Source organism: Sceloporus undulatus, chromosome 9, assembly GCF_019175285.1.
Source record: "Sceloporus undulatus isolate JIND9_A2432 ecotype Alabama chromosome 9, SceUnd_v1.1, whole genome shotgun sequence".
Taxonomy (NCBI): Eukaryota; Metazoa; Chordata; class Lepidosauria; order Squamata; family Phrynosomatidae; genus Sceloporus; species Sceloporus undulatus.
In genome coordinates, this window is record NC_056530.1 from 14,218,420 (window position 1) to 14,233,927 (window position 15,508).

The 15,508-nt window shown below is 45.4% G+C and overlaps 1 protein-coding gene across 2 annotated transcripts; it reads right to left on the bottom strand.

The window, feature by feature from the left end:
• Positions 1-3,174: 3,174 nt before the first annotated feature.
• RNF19B (ring finger protein 19B) lies at positions 3,175-14,347 on the bottom strand. Of its 2 annotated transcripts, none has more exons than XM_042440331.1 (9): positions 14,319-14,347; positions 8,718-8,923; positions 7,707-7,848; positions 7,063-7,225; positions 6,508-6,622; positions 6,064-6,204; positions 5,501-5,708; positions 4,711-4,842; positions 3,175-4,020 (listed from the first exon to the last, which is right to left on the bottom strand). In XM_042440331.1, exons 1-9 carry the CDS (start codon positions 14,330-14,332, stop codon positions 3,537-3,539), a joined length of 1,605 nt encoding a protein of 534 aa, XP_042296265.1. In that variant the 5' UTR covers positions 14,333-14,347; the 3' UTR covers positions 3,175-3,536. The 2 variants fall into 2 exon arrangements, with proteins under 2 accessions (XP_042296265.1, XP_042296264.1); XM_042440330.1 differs by having other exon boundaries at positions 7,707-7,851.
• Positions 14,348-15,508: the final 1,161 nt, after the last annotated feature.

Consider the following 15,508-nt stretch of genomic DNA (forward strand, 5'->3'; position numbering starts at 1 on the left):
TGGTGAAAACAAATTGCTTACCTGTAACTGGTCCTTCAAGGAGTCATCTGTGACTCTGCTCAGCTCTGGGCCCCACAACAAACCCCAACTCCCAGAATTCCATAGACTTGAGCCAGGGCAGTTAAAGCGGTGCCAAACCAGGTTCTCTCTCCAGTGTGGATGCAGCCTTTGTTGCCAGACAGAGTCAAGGAAGGAGGTGGGTTGAAGGGGAGAAGCATGGCAGCCGGGGAGCAATGTTTTGGAACTGGCTGTGCTTCCAATCCTCCCCAAGACATCATTCAGTACTGAACACTGACACATGCCAGTGCTATAAGGGAAGCTTTATTGATGGCAAATGACACTGCAGATGGTATCAAGCAGCAGGGAAGGAATGTGCCAGCCCTTTCGCTGCTGGGTTCCAGCATTTCCTTACATTCAATGGCAGAATTGGGATCCTAATCCTTGACTGGCAATCCCATTTCCCCTGGCTACTGGTTATATTAAATGGGGACCCCCTGGCAGGGGCACACCTTGGAATTAAGCCATGCCTACAAAGGATGCAACTAAAGCATGTCTACAGACTTCTTATGCTACAACTTCTTTCTCAAAGGTCCAAAACACACTGCAGAAACAGTCCAGTTTGAGACCACTTTAACTACCGTGGTTCAAAAATCAGACAGGATCATATGGGAGGATAGGGTCATTTGGACATCAGACCCAACTCTTTGCATTTGCAGCAGGAAACACTTCCCTATTGTTGCAAGAAGGGAGTTTTGTGTTCTTTCTAAGCAGATCTACCTAACTATCGGGTGGTGGCTCTCTTCACACCAGGAAAGGTTTCCGAACACTCTTCCAGACCTACCCCACTCAGACCGCATTACGGTAATTCAAGGGGGATGTCACTATGGCATGTTGTCTGTCTCCCTATGACCAGAGGTTTCAAGGACAGCATACTGAAGCCATCCATCCTGCAGAAACAGGCCCTTGCCAAGCTGCATGTTTACAGAAGGGGAGGCGAATGTGCATTTCTGCCTGGAAACCTGCAGGCTCCCTAGCAACCATTTCTACTCGGAGGGGTTGCCAACACAGCTCGCAAGTTGCAGATTCGGGACTTCAGGCTTGCTTGCACACTCTGAAAGGAAGCGTGGGGTTCACACCTTGCTTCAATCAGCACAATGTCTTAGGTGTGCCCTGTGTTATAGCCTTCTGAATCACATATATACATTTATGGTATAAACCAACATGGTGTCGTGGTTTGAGTGTTGGACTATGACCCTGGAGACCAGGGTTTACTTCCTCAGACAGATGGAGTGAACTGGGCATGAGCTTTGGTAGACTTGGTCTACTTCCTCAGATGCATGGAGTGAACTGGTGCCCAGCAAGTCCTTCCTGGGCATCATTTCACGTCATGCATCTGAAGAAGACGACCAAGTCTATGAAAGCTTTTGCTCTAACTTTTCACAGTTAGTCTCAAAAGTGCTACATGACCTCTGCACACTGATGTCTTCTTATACCTGCAGCATTTTCATCGCCTTCCATACATCTTCCTCACTGTTATGTCAAGAAAAGGAACTGCCAACTATTTTACTTTGTCACGATGCTTCAACCAGCAGAACATTGAACTGAGAGGTCGGTCAGATAAATGGCGGCCCCTATTCTGCATCAAGGGTACACTGCTTGGCGCTGCTGCCTCTCTTCTCATTCCAATTTTAGCACCAAACAGTAATGATAGCTGTTTCCTTTTCTTGATTGCACTTGTTCTAACCGCTCTGTTCTGACAGTCATTACGAAGGGAAAAATGCTGAAATATTTAGACCATTCAAAGAGCAATTTAACAGTTGGGCTTCTTGTGTAAGGCTACCAGAATAGATGCGTAGGAGGACTGCGCTGCGGAGGGCTTGGATCATGAATGTTACATTATGAAGGCAGCATCCACATGGCCAGATCTTGAACCCTAAAGCAAAGAGGAGGGACTGCAGGTGCGCTTCCAGAATTCACAACACACAGGGAAAATTTTATACTGGGTGTCAAGAGACTGTAAGGATGCTGGAAAGAGGGAAGCAGAGTGTGGCTTATGCTAGTGAGCATTAAATTACTACTGATCAGCAGCTCACAACAAGTTCAAAGTATAGAGCATAGTACCAGGACTTATATTGCTGCAAGAAGCAAATCTCCAAAGCTGACAGCCATGTTAGTCTGTTGCAGCACAAAAAGAGACAAGGGAAATAGGGACAGGAAGGATCTAGCAGCATCTTTAAGACTGGTTTCTTTAGGCTTCTTTTAGCATGAGATTCATGGATTTCAGTACATGTATTGCTTTCATGATTCAGGACTCCAGGTCAGTTGGACAGATGTGGTTTGATATTAAGAAGTGGATTGAAACCCACAAAAACTCATGCTAAAAACATCATTTAGCCTTAAAGGTGATGTTCGATTCCACCACCACCCCTTTTTACACAAGAGGCTAGACCACACTGAATTAATTCCACAAACCAACTAACTTGCAAAGTATGAAATCAGGAACACAAAATTACACAAGGCCCTCCTTTTCGGGTAAATAATGCCAAACTGACAGCTGCTGGCAGCCCTCCTGCACAAATGCTGCCCTTGCACATAGCCAGAAATATGTTTGGCTCCCAGTAGAAGTGAAGTAGAAGGGCAATTCATGACTTCCTGAGGCTTTTCTGACTTGAGCTATGAGAAGCAACAAAGAGGGTGGAACTCGGAAGGTGCTCGGAGTTAGCAGTTAAACAGCACAAGCTTTTCACGTCTTCACTTTGCAGATTCACGTTCTTTCATAACCCCTGGAATACCTAACACAACCTAGCACCATGGCTGCCAGGATGCTGTTGGACTGCAAACCTTCTCAGCATCTGGGAAATGCAGCCCAACAACAGGGACAGGGCCACATAATCCCAACTGTGGCTACACAGTATCAGCAAGTCATCTTTTGTCTAAAACCAAACTACAACTGCAGGGAGCAGAAGAGCCTCTGGAGGGCAGCAAAGGCATGTGCTTTTACCTAACTCTCGTTAAAACTGTCTCCCTGCCGCCACACCCAGGACTCAGAACCGCAGTGGGCGCCTCCTCGCGTGGCATCGCCCCTTCCGTTGTAACAAAAGAGACAGGCTTTTGCAAGGCAGAAATGCAGCAGAAAAAAACTGACTGGTTCTGAGAAAAGGGGGACAGGATCCATTTTGAAGGGTAACAGGAAATCTTTATTAAAGGCGTTCCTTAGGCGTATGTTTGGCAGACATACGATGTACACGCACACATTTATGTACACTCTTACACAACTCACAGAGCATCACCAAGCGCTTGAACCAATAAATTAAAAAGAAAAGTAAGAGGGCCCATTATCATCATGTAAGAAAAGTTGTATCCCTCCCCTGGTCCAGTCAGAGCAGCATTTTGGGGGAACTGGAAACAAAAGCCAACAAGGCCAACAAGCCAACAAGGACACAGCTGCCGCCGATCTCACCCCTTTCCCAGGCAGTCCTCCCCACCATGGAGGCAGTAACAATCAGTGTGCTTCTTCTTCTTAGGAGGCAGCAGCCTCATACACGGGCCTCAATGCACTCCAGCCTCGAGACTATCTCCTCTGGCCGGCGCCCCTCGGCTTGGGCGCACTGGCCAATGTGGGCACTTGGGCTCTCAGCACCTCTGGTGTTGGGGGGATGCAGGCAGGAAGCAGCCTGGGGGCAGGGGGAGTCACATTCATCCGAGGTAATGTCGGGCACATCGTCCGACTGGCTGTCTGAGCTCTCCAGGTCGCTCCGGATGCTCTCCGGCTGCGCCAGAGTGATGTCCCAGGTTTTGCTGGCAACACAGTCTTTCGGCTCACAGCTTTGGTGGTGGCACAGCGGTTCTCGCTCCTCCTCCTCTGCGTCCTCTTCCTCCTCTTCCTCTTCTTCCTCTTCCTCATTCTCTGCCATCTGCGGATGAACATGAAGCGAATCTTCCGTGCTGCTTCCACTAACAAGCTGGTAATGGCTTGGCTTGGTCTCAATGTCCACTTGGATCTCCATATTGTTACACTCTCTGCAAAGAGAAAACCACCACATTAGTTCTTGGTTGCAACTTTTGCCTTCCTCTCCTAAAGGTTTTAGCAAGTTAAAATTGTGTGCCTAGAGACCCTAAGGCAAACCTATCATGGGTTTTCTTGGCAAGATTTGTTCAGAGGAGGTTTGTCTTTGCCTCTGTCTGAGGCAAGCACAACAAGCAAACTTCTAAGATCAATTAAGACATGACCACCGCCAAGTCATGACCCACTGGACACCTGGAAGTGGAAAGATCAATATAGAACACAGGTTCTTAAACAGGGGTACATAGATGTGCTTCAAGGAGTCTGTGAAACAGGTTCAAAGAATGGTTCTTCTTCCTCTTACTGTCAGGAAGTTTGAACCCAATGTCTTAGAAACCACCTTCAACAAGGCTGGTCTGATTTTAATATCCTGTAAGCTGCCTCCTCAATACGGGGGTTGGGAGTGGGTGGGCGGGAAATAAATGTAACAAGAACAGGTTCACTATGCGTGTTCAGTTTTAAGTGCTATTCACAAGTGCCCTATTCTTGGGCGCACTGGCCGATGTGGGCACTTGGGTTCTCAGCTCAAAGTAAGTCATGTGTCTCTATGCATAAGACCTGCTAAGACGAAGAAAAGCTGAAGGGACAGACTTTCTCTAGAAACCATTGCTTTTAATCCACTACACCACTAGCTGGATCTGCCATACCTGTCCTGGGGGTTGTAGGAACTAATGATGGAGCCTGCCATAGCTCGTGTGCTTGCGTTGTCACTGATGGCTCCAAGGCTGACAGAGTCCTTTGGGAAGATTTCTTTCTGCACATCAGCTTGCACTTCCAATCTAGGCAGGAGACAGGATTTAATTTAAAGGTTTATCTTGACGTCATTTTCCCCAATCCCACTTATTGCATTAAAAATTCATTTAAGGTACCACAAGAATTAAGTATCAAATGACTTAGTTTGAAAAAACAATTTTGTGCTCCACTCCTGCCTTCTTGTGGCTGAACTTTTGCTTTGCTTGTTTTTCCTCTTGAACAGCATTTGGGCCACATCTAGACCCATAAGTCAAACATGTTGCACATGTTTCTGAGCAGTTGTTGCCAAGTGCCATCAAGCCGGCAGCTCCTATCTGAGTTGTACCTTCCTAGGCTGTAAATTCATTTTGAGGGGGATGTCCGATTACATAACAAACAATTGTGGTGTAAATTTTATGATTCAGATGGCAAGCTCTCTTATCATTGTGCCAGCAGGTCATGAGAAAGCACAATGTGAAGGAGGATGAAGAAAATATCTTGGCTCTTTAAAAAGGTTCATTTGGTTGATTTGGATTTCTGTAAGGTAACCACGATGCCTGAACAGAAAACCTTCTAGCACACAGAAAAACACCCATTGGGAGTTGTGGACAGAAGTAACTTTGTTTTGGTTATGGCAAGATCCCAAACCCCACAGTACTGCACCCATGCGCCTGGAATGGATTCTATGGCAGAGGGTGTTTTTACCTGCTGTACTTTCCTTTCCCACCCAAAAGCACTCCACCGCTCAATGTGCCTCCTGAGAGTGCTGCAAAGCTGGCTGTCTCGCTGTAGTTGCCCTGCATGACACTGAGCCCGTCCGTAGGGCTCCCACTGGTGCTCAGGACACTAGTAAGGCCTTCGATGCTGCTCTCGCCAATGCTGGGATTCTTCAGCGCTCTCCAAGCATCTGCCACTAGACCAATAACAAGTAATGGAATGTGAGACAAAAGGGGATTAACAGGGACATTCTCGCACTACTATACTAACCACTTAGGTTACTTTCGAAGCAAAACAGTTAATCAGGAAGGAGCTGGGGGGCTTTAATGCATTTCCTTTTTTTCAGTGTAGAGCAGCTAGGCACATTAAAATGTTATTTGCAAAGCATGCTTAAAGATTCACGTGTGGTTTGAGTGGGAACACTATTCAACCTGGCAGTAAAACCTCACTCCAAAATTACCTGCCCCATCCTAGCATAACCCTAGGGACTGCCGTCCAGCACAGACCTTCTGATTTTCCTTCCCAAAAGGAAGGCTCCAGAGGTAATTTACCTGTAATTGGCCCATCATCTTCATCAAACTCAATTTTAACTCCTTTCCCATTGGCTGTGCTAACTCCACAACCGCCACCTCGGCATAACGAAATTGGCACGACTCCATAGACATAGGCCAACATAATGGGGACTCCAATACCTGGTAAAGGAAAAGAACAAATGTTGTTTGCAAATGTTATGGGTTACGTCACTAATGGTGTACTTTAGGCATTACATTCAAAGTGTAAAGGTATCCAGGATTAGGAGAAACAGGAAGTTCTTTCCAGTCCCTTCTTGCACCAGCCATCTATGCTCCAGACCCCCAAAAGTGTTTTAAGCCTTTTCCAGAGCCAGTTTTTGAGGAGCACGGGGTGCTATAGCCCACCACACCAGTTTTCTCTAACCAAAGTCCACAGTGATGCCACTTAAACACATCATCCTAACAGAGGCCTCATCCGCTTACCTACACTGACCGCAGCAATAACAGGCGATGCAATGACAGACAAGGTTACGCCCCCAGTGATAGCCAGGTTCCTCTTGTGCTTGGAGGTCTTCTTTCCCTCATATCTGCTGTGAATCTGGCAGAAGAAGAATCAAGGCTACAATAGGCTATTCAACTAGGAAAGGAAACCATCCTACAGAAAGTCTACTTATGCATCTCTCAACAGTGTGATCTGTTGATGCACAGAGCCTTCTCCAGAAAAGGGCAGGGGGAGACAGAAGGGAGCTAACAAAGTGGGGTCTCACTACTGCTAAAAGTGGTAAAAATCAGAGCTGGGACAACAAGGATTAATGCTACAAATCCAAAGTTCCTTTTCTAGTCATCAGATATTACATAGGCAACCTATAACTAACATCCAGTAATCTGATACTTTTCTTTATCAAGAGGTTGTCATCATATCCTTGATGACAGATAACCATCCAGTTCCCTCTCATCTACCAAGGATATGGTACAGCAGCCCTTACCCCTCAAAGTTTCAAATTTGGTATCTTTGGCATACCCAGCTGTTATACTTACCTTTCTCCCCACATAAACAGGAATGCCAATGACCATGGCTGGAATAGCAATGCCAGCAATGAGGGAAATACCCACAGGGGCACCAATCAATGTTCCAAGCTGCCAGAGAATCTTCTTTTTACGACTCCATGGCTTCTTGCCCCAGAATGTGCAACCAGAAGGACTGCAAGAGATTTTATAGTTGGCCGTTAGAAGGATAGCATTCAAAACAGTTGGAAAGTCAACCTATAAAGCTCCTAGGAAACTTCTTTTCACAAATAGCTAAGTATGTCCGCAGCTTGGGTAGAATCCATGCAGTCCTCAGATGTTTCTGGACTGGAAGCTCCAGCAGCCATTGCCAGCACAGTCAAGGGTGAGGAATGTTGGGAGTGCTAATCCAACAACATCTAGAGGTTATAAACCATTCTTGATCTACGGAAACCATGCAGGCAAGAGTTGCTTCCTATTTCAATTTTGTTACCCACCCCTCAAAGATTCAATTTCTCAGTGTGAGAACAGAAATCACTCTAGCTATTCTGTTTTTACAGAAAGCTTAATGGAGACCATGTGTGTGGTCTGTTTGGGTTTGGTGATCAAGCATGCATGAACAAATACAGCCTAGCAAGGCAGAAGAAACTAAGAGCATTCAGCTCCCCATAAATTACCTGAGGTAATGCAAATCGGAGATTTCCTTCATACATAGCCAGCAGAACTCACAGCCACACACAGCACAAGTCATATGATTACAGCTGCCATCATTCATTTTGATAATATAGGCACTGCAACGTGGACATGGCTTAATGTCATCTGCTGTAAGTGTAAAGTAGAGAAGCTGGTCAGGTTCTGCACATATAAATTTCCTAGAAAGAACCGAAATTCATCAAGACCTTTCACTGTAAAACAGAAAGTTTTTACCCTCAAGCCTATATCAACCTTTGAATTTAGAAAGTGCTTAAATTATCTGGCAGTTGAAGACATGGAAATACCAGTAATTCCTACCCAACTGGCTATATGTCTAGGATCATACGCTTACTCATAAAAAGGTTATGGGTATCCTGTGCCTGACAAAGCATTCATTTCTGAGAGTTACACACTTTGCAAGCAGAAGAGAAAGTACTACATGGAACTCAGTAATTATGCACAAGCTTTGCATGCCAGATGGCTGGCGTCTTTATAAAAGGATCAGGTAGAAAGTGATGGGGAAAGATCTGCCTAAGACCTAGAAAAGCCACTGCTAGTGGGGCTAGGTGGACACAGATTAACCTGGGATAAAGGGCTTTTAATATATAAAATGTTCACTATTTCCACAGGTTTTTCATGTGTTGTTCTTACATCTTAAATTTACATGGACAACTGTGGCCCTCCAGATTTTTTTGACTGCAGTTCCCATAATCCCTCACCAATCCCTGATGGGAGCTGTGGGTCATAATTATCTGGCAGCCCACATCTCCCCTAAATAGATCCAGCCCATTAAAAATAATCTTAAAACATGACAAAAATTACATCAATACAGAAGCATCTGGACCATTTGGACCATCTACCTGCCCACTGCCTGTACTTAGACCCAGGTTTTCAAAAGACAGTAACTATGCTCACGAGACTCAACAGAGCTGAGCCCAGAAAAGTACAAGCAGCTTGTAGACTAGCAGCCATTTTATAAGCCTTCAAATGCTTACCTGGGCCGGATTCTTGTCCGTAACTGAGGCCTGAGGTGTGCTTTGTCCGCACCCGCAGAGTTTGTGCTCTTTGTTGGCGGGCCATGTCGCACGTTTGGTTTGGGTGCCATATTTGTTTGCAGTGATAGCAAAACTCAATCTGACACCCTTCTCTCTCACACGTCAATTTAGGGCAGCTGGCACATCCATAGGCAATAACAGCATAACTGGGGGAAGGAGAAAATGGTATGACAGTTATCAAGGCAAAGCAAAGAGGTAGACAAGCTCTTCTTTTGGACTCACACTGACAGTCCTAAACACAGTATATCTGCACAGCTCAGGCAGCCTGACAGGATGCATTCATCTGAGTTGAGATTGAACTAGCCTAGTTCTCTCCCAGATTTGCATTCTGACCTAGATCTTAGCAGAAATGTGGGTAACTTCTTTGTTGTCATATTTTTCCATAACCAGGCTTCAGTAATAATTAAGGCTTGTCAAGAAAATTCATTTGTACTCCGAAAGTGAGAGGACCTGTGAGTAAATCAGGTTTCCCTCCTCCATTAATGGCTTGGACTTCAAGCTTGGGAGACAGATGTATCACCTAAACGGACTTGACAAAAGCATTTCTAGGAGCATAGGAGGAGGAGAAATAAATAGCCCAACTCCTAGCCAAGAAACTGACCACCACAGCTCTTCCCACAAGTATTTTATTCCCAGAGCTTGTATTTTTACAGAGCAATCCCCCCCCTGATATCTAAGAATACTTGAGATTTACCATATTCATTTGTACATATTTAAAGATGTACAAATGCTTTCCGAATGAAATCCACCAAATCAAGGCAGCAAACCAAATTCAAGTATAAAACCTGAGCATTCAAAAAACAACCACTAAAAGCCAATTAACATTAAAATGTAATGCAACCAACATGGAACACATTCACAGAGACAAACAGCAGTCAAACATCACTAAGCAGTAGCATGTCCATTACAACACAACAAATAAGTCACTGAAAGCAGGTGAGTTTTCAAATCCTTTTAAAATGCTGTTACTGAGGAGGCTAACAGAACAGAACAGAAGAAATATTTCAAAATGATGCCTGTAGGGAAACTTTTACTGGCTACAAGGAACAAGAAAAAGATCTTTCTGATTTATTGTCTCAGGTCCATGGGGGAGAGAGCTCAGCCAACAACTAAAATCGTGGTTTCAGTGCTAACAGTATGGAATAACTTAGCCAGTGTGACCAATTCTACATATGCACAGTCATCATATAAGCAATACAAAAGGATTTATGAAACAGGTCTAACATTTCTTCTACACATTCGCTAGTTATAATCTTTTGCCATGTCTTCCACAGCAGCACACCCATTTCCCCTAGGCTTCACTTTAACTGCAGACGCCATGCTGACTATGACTACTCCTGGTATCACTCTCCTTCCTGATTTGTCAATAGGTACAGAAATGCCAGACTATACATTTTTCTTTCATGGCCTCTTTCTCTTTCAATATCATGGCCAGAAATGGCTCCCCAGGACAAGGGAGTACAGTTCCTTGCCTTTCCTTACACTTCCTTGTCACTTGCAACACAAGTTAACATTCAGGTCATTTCTTGTCCTCCAGAAACAGGAACCCTTGAAATGCCACCAAAACAAAGTTCATTTAACTTAATGACAGCCTGCCTATGTTGCACAACTTATTCAAATTGCAGAGTATGCCTTTCTTTTCAGGGCTACTCCATGAACCATGTCTTTTTCAGAAGGGAAACCCCCCTTTTCAGTCTTCTGTCAGCAGTTGCTGGAAAACCCATACCGCCTGCTGCCCTTCTGTAAGCCTGATAATCTCCTAACAGGTGGGGAGACAGGCTTTAGCTCTCCAGCACACAGATACCACAACTCTTACAAACAGAGGCAGCACTTCCAGGGAATTAAGCTCTGCTAACCATCTTGGCCCGTTAATATCTGGAAGGCAACTGCTGCTCCCCAAGTGTCCTGTTTCACAACCTGAGTTAAAAGGACAGCTGGCAGCAGCAGGCCCACTGACCCAGTATTAACATACCTTTTAGTCTTTAGAAATTGAAACCAAGAATGAATTCTCAAATCTGCTTTAATCCTTTCACGTCTTGCCTCTGAACGTACTACTCATTACACTACAGGGTTTCACTACCCAAATACCTACATTGGCTGGACTACGCTGGCACAGATTTGTCCAATCCTACCACGTTTCAAGACACTTCTGGATAAAGGTTCAACTGGAACAGTAGCTTCTGGTCTTTTTGCTGCTGCAGATGTCTGTCTTCAGATCAGAAGGCCCAAAATCTTGCATCCAGGAATACACTTGTTTAAACTTCCACCCAGCCAGCCACGACTTTCTCTCCATCCCATTCCCCATTTCCCAGCATTTCCAGTTTTCCTTCCACAGCATCCCAAACCCACTGACCATGCTCAGTCCTTACTTGGCTATTCTGAGTCCCACATACATCCACTTTGGGGGAGGAGGATCTCCAAAGTATTTGCTCTCCTGCAAATTCTGGGGCTCCCTTGAACATGCCAGTACCTCTCTCTTGTGGACGCTGCTGCTTTGCTAAACAGCATGCAGAGTCAGAATCAAGTTTCTTGTGAGTATATATGATGCTGCTCCTATCCCTGGTTTCAGCTACTAAGCTGCCTATTACCTTCCACTTCTGCCAGCTGTACAAAACACTGGCCCCCACCTAAGGCATACTCTGCCTTGCTCATTCGGTTCTTCCAATACAATGCGACTCTTTTGTTTTAATGCCCTGAAATTTCCCTAACATCCCCGAGAAAAACAGAAAGCCATCCAAATGCCAGACAGCAACATGAGCTTTGACAATGAAAAAAGGTAGTTCCAGATTTGTATGCAGATCTAACCGTGCGCCAGAAGAGCAGCATTGCCATGGAAACACACATTCGTGTTATGTCTGCAGTTCACCTCTCCTGGCAGAATCGCTAAGCTTGCCAATTTACGAAGCCGCTTACAGCACGGGTGGGACGCAGAAGCCATCAATATGCTACACGCTATGTCTCCTGAAACACGCCTTTGCCCTAATCTCCGGAGAAAGTCATCTACTAAATCCACCGGACCAGAGCCTCTGCACCACACATGTAAGTGGCAGGGAACGAAATGGTCTTTCGGTATCTACAAACCCCTCAGATACCATTCTACATGCCTTTCTTGGCAATGGGTTGAACCAGCCTCCATACAGAGCTGACAGCTACTCGCCAGAGGGGCCTACCCCATTCCGCAGTGGGTTTAACAAGAACAGGAGGAGAGCCCTGCTGGACCAGATCTCAGGCGCATCAAGGCCTAGGTTCAGTTCACAAGGAGTCCAACCACTTGCCTATGGAAGTCCACAGGCAAGAGGCAGGCAGGCGTCCTCCCGCTTGGGATTCCCAGTAACTGATATACAGAGGAACGATGCCAATGTTATTGGAGGAAGAGTGCAAGGGACTGCATTATTAATAAAGATCTTCTACCTATTTACCCTCAACCTTCTGGCTTTCCATTTCCTAGATCCTTCACTATCCTCACCCCAAATTGGTATTATACTAGCCACTCCCCAGTCCTGCGGTAGAAAGTGACCTTAGGGATACTTTAGGGGCCTTGCTATCCGCTGGGGTTTGGTTCCAGGACCCTCCATGGAAAACAAAATCTGTGGATGCTCAAGCCCCATTAAATACAATGGCACAGGAAGATGGTGTCCCTTATATAAAATGGAAAATCAAGGTTTGCTATTTGGAATGTATACTTTTTTTGGAATAATTTCAAGCTGTGGATGCTGGAATCCATGGACAAAAAATCCACGGATAAGGAGGGCCAAACGTATACTTTTGTTAAGATTAGCAATTTCAAATATGAGATACCATCTGGACCAAGCAATTTATTTGTAACTTGTCAGTAAGATCTATGACAGGGGTGAGCAACCTATAGCCCTTCAGGTTCTGAGGAACTACCATTCCCATCATGCCTGGCCACCAGCCAAGCTGAAGGAAGTTTTAGCCAGGCCCATGAGGGCTTGGCTGTAGCTTCTCCCTTTATGAAGGTGCTACATGACTTGCCCTTCCAACATCTTCTTACCAGTGATGCCTCACTTTAGACAAGTTTCTTCTACTAAAGTCAAACATGACTGCGCTGGAATTCCCTGGCGCTCTAGTATGCTTTGGATGCCTCCAGGGTTTCTTTTTCGATATGAAGGACACCCAGATATGCAAACCTACAGCTTGATTTTGTGTAACCTGCTGTACCATACTACGTATTCTGAATCTATTACCTGCAAGTATATTTCTAAGATAATTTCTGTAATTATGACATAACAAACACCAGAATTCTCGCTGACAGAAACATGAAGCCCATCACTACCTTCAAGTCTTAACTTGATGAAACTTTAGCTTCCTTTGGACATGTCCAGGTCGTTTCCAGGACCACAATGTACATGCTATTGGCCCAGAACACAGGACAACCAGATGGGTCCATAGTGTTTGTTCTACAAACAGTTAAATTGCACACTAACCTTCAGAAGGTTAACTCAGCAGCAGCAGCATAAGCAAGGCAAGCTGGAGGTGCCAAGGGCAGCGTGTTCTACTGGCTTCCCTTTTGTTTCACATCCGTTCTGATAAATTTTGTATCGGCCGAATAGTGGAAGCACAGTTTGTGGTAACCTGGTCCAAGCTCCATGGACATCATGTGCTTGTCCGCTTTCAAGTGCTAATCTCTAGCACTTTGGGCCATGTAAACACCACAACCAGAGACACTGCTTTTCATAAAGCAGTGTAAACTTTGGACTGCTCAATAGTAACCATGCTCCTTAAGAATCTAGAAAATCTGGAGCAGTCACAACAGGTGAACAACCCTAAATATTCTTATTTCACAACTTCCATAGCCCTTGTTTTAAATTGGGATAGAAATGCTGAAGGCCCCTATGACAGCTTACAGACGCCTTCCCTTATGTTCTGTAGGCTGTTTCAGATAAACCTTAAGGAGTACTATTTAAAAGAAAACAGAAATGAAAGTAAAAGAGAATCATTAAACTAGAAACGTATTTTTAACATCTGCCAAGAGCTGGCTAGGCCCTTCTCCGTTTATCCAAATGAGTGGCTGAACCAGAGTGACTCAACATTTCCCCTCTTTTCTGTACACAGAAGTGGTCTGCCAGGGATTTCGTGAAGCTTCGGACTCTTACCAAGAAGAAGTCGACACTTACAGCTTTTCCTGCAGAAGTGAGAGATGATTGGGCAACTTTTGAACTTCTCAGCATGATGCAGACGCTGGGGGAAAACCAACAATCCCTTTGCTTTTTAGAATTAAGCTTCTCAGAACAAGAAAAACTGCCATAGCTTGAGTTGCCAGCAGTCGCTGTGCAAAGATCTCCTTTTTAAAAATGATGGAGCACTTTTACACCTGAAATATGTGGTCAACTTCCAAAGGATGACCTCCTTCCCACATCTACTAATACCATCTTAACACTGTGAAATAACCATTGGTGCTTAAACAGGAGTCTCAAGGCAATCTTTTTTATTATTATTAACAAAACCGAATCAAGGTACAGCCTACCTGTAAGTAACTGAGCATGAATGATTACGTGTAACTAAGTGGACAGTAATACTTACCAAGTAGCGTACATGCCTCCCTGCTGGGCCCAGTGAACTGAACAAGCCCAGCAGTGCCAGCCAACCCAGTCAAGGAAGGATTTCAGCTAACCACTAGATGACTATCACAACAGATACTTGGCACGCCCACCTATGGGATTTCCCTCTCGATGGGTCACCCTACACCCCTTTCCAAGGTCACCCCCAGGCATTTCCATATCCTCTTTCCATATCGTCATGAGGTTTCTTGCAAGGGTTTCATCTCACTGCATCTTACTTGGAATATAAATCTCCTTGAATATAGGTACCATGCAGGCTCAAAGCCTGTGAAAGCAGACAGCCTGATCCTCGAAGGCATCTCTCTTATGCCACCCTATAATACTCTCTAAGTCACCACAAAGTGGCCTCCCTACCTAGCTTTCAGGATCAGTGTAAAAATGCCCCCCTCCCTTCTGGGGAGACCCTAAACATACCAGCCCATCTTCCAGGGCTGCCACAAAGGTACTGGCCCACCTTTTAGGGTGGCTGCAAAGTGCCAACCTTTCCTCTACGGTCACAGTGAACAAGCCGGCTTACCTTACAGGGTTGCCACAAAAGTACCAGCCTACTTTCTGCCCCCCCATAAAGACCGCAACCTGCCTTCTGGTGTTGCCACAAAAGCCTACTTCCTAAGGCTGTCATAGAGACACCAACCTACCTTCCAGGACCAAGAGAAGCCCAGAGCTACTTTGCAGCACTGCTGTGAAGACACAAACCAAGCTTCTAGGGTCAACTTGGGAGCCTAGCTTATGGAGGCACCACCAACACACTGGCCGGCCTTAAAACACCGTTGCGAAGATACCCTCCTTCCTTCCAAGTTGAGTGAGAAGATGCCAGCCTACCTTTCAGAGGCGCAGCAAACATACTGGCCTGCCTTTTAGGGCCCTTGTGAAGATACCAGCCTAGCCTTCAAGACCACCAGAGTCGTACCGCTGTACCTTCTAGAGTCACAAAGACGATACCTGCCTATCTTTCGTAGTAGCCACGAATGTACTGGCTGCTATGGGTCACAGAGAAGATCCCAGCCTACCTTTTCAGGTCACTGCACACACATAACACACACAGAGGCCTGCCTCCAAGAGCCACCATAAAGATCCCAGCCGACTTGCTATTGAGAACATAGTGCTCTCTCTCTCTACCTTTTAGGGCCGCTGGCTTTCCTATGTCCCCTT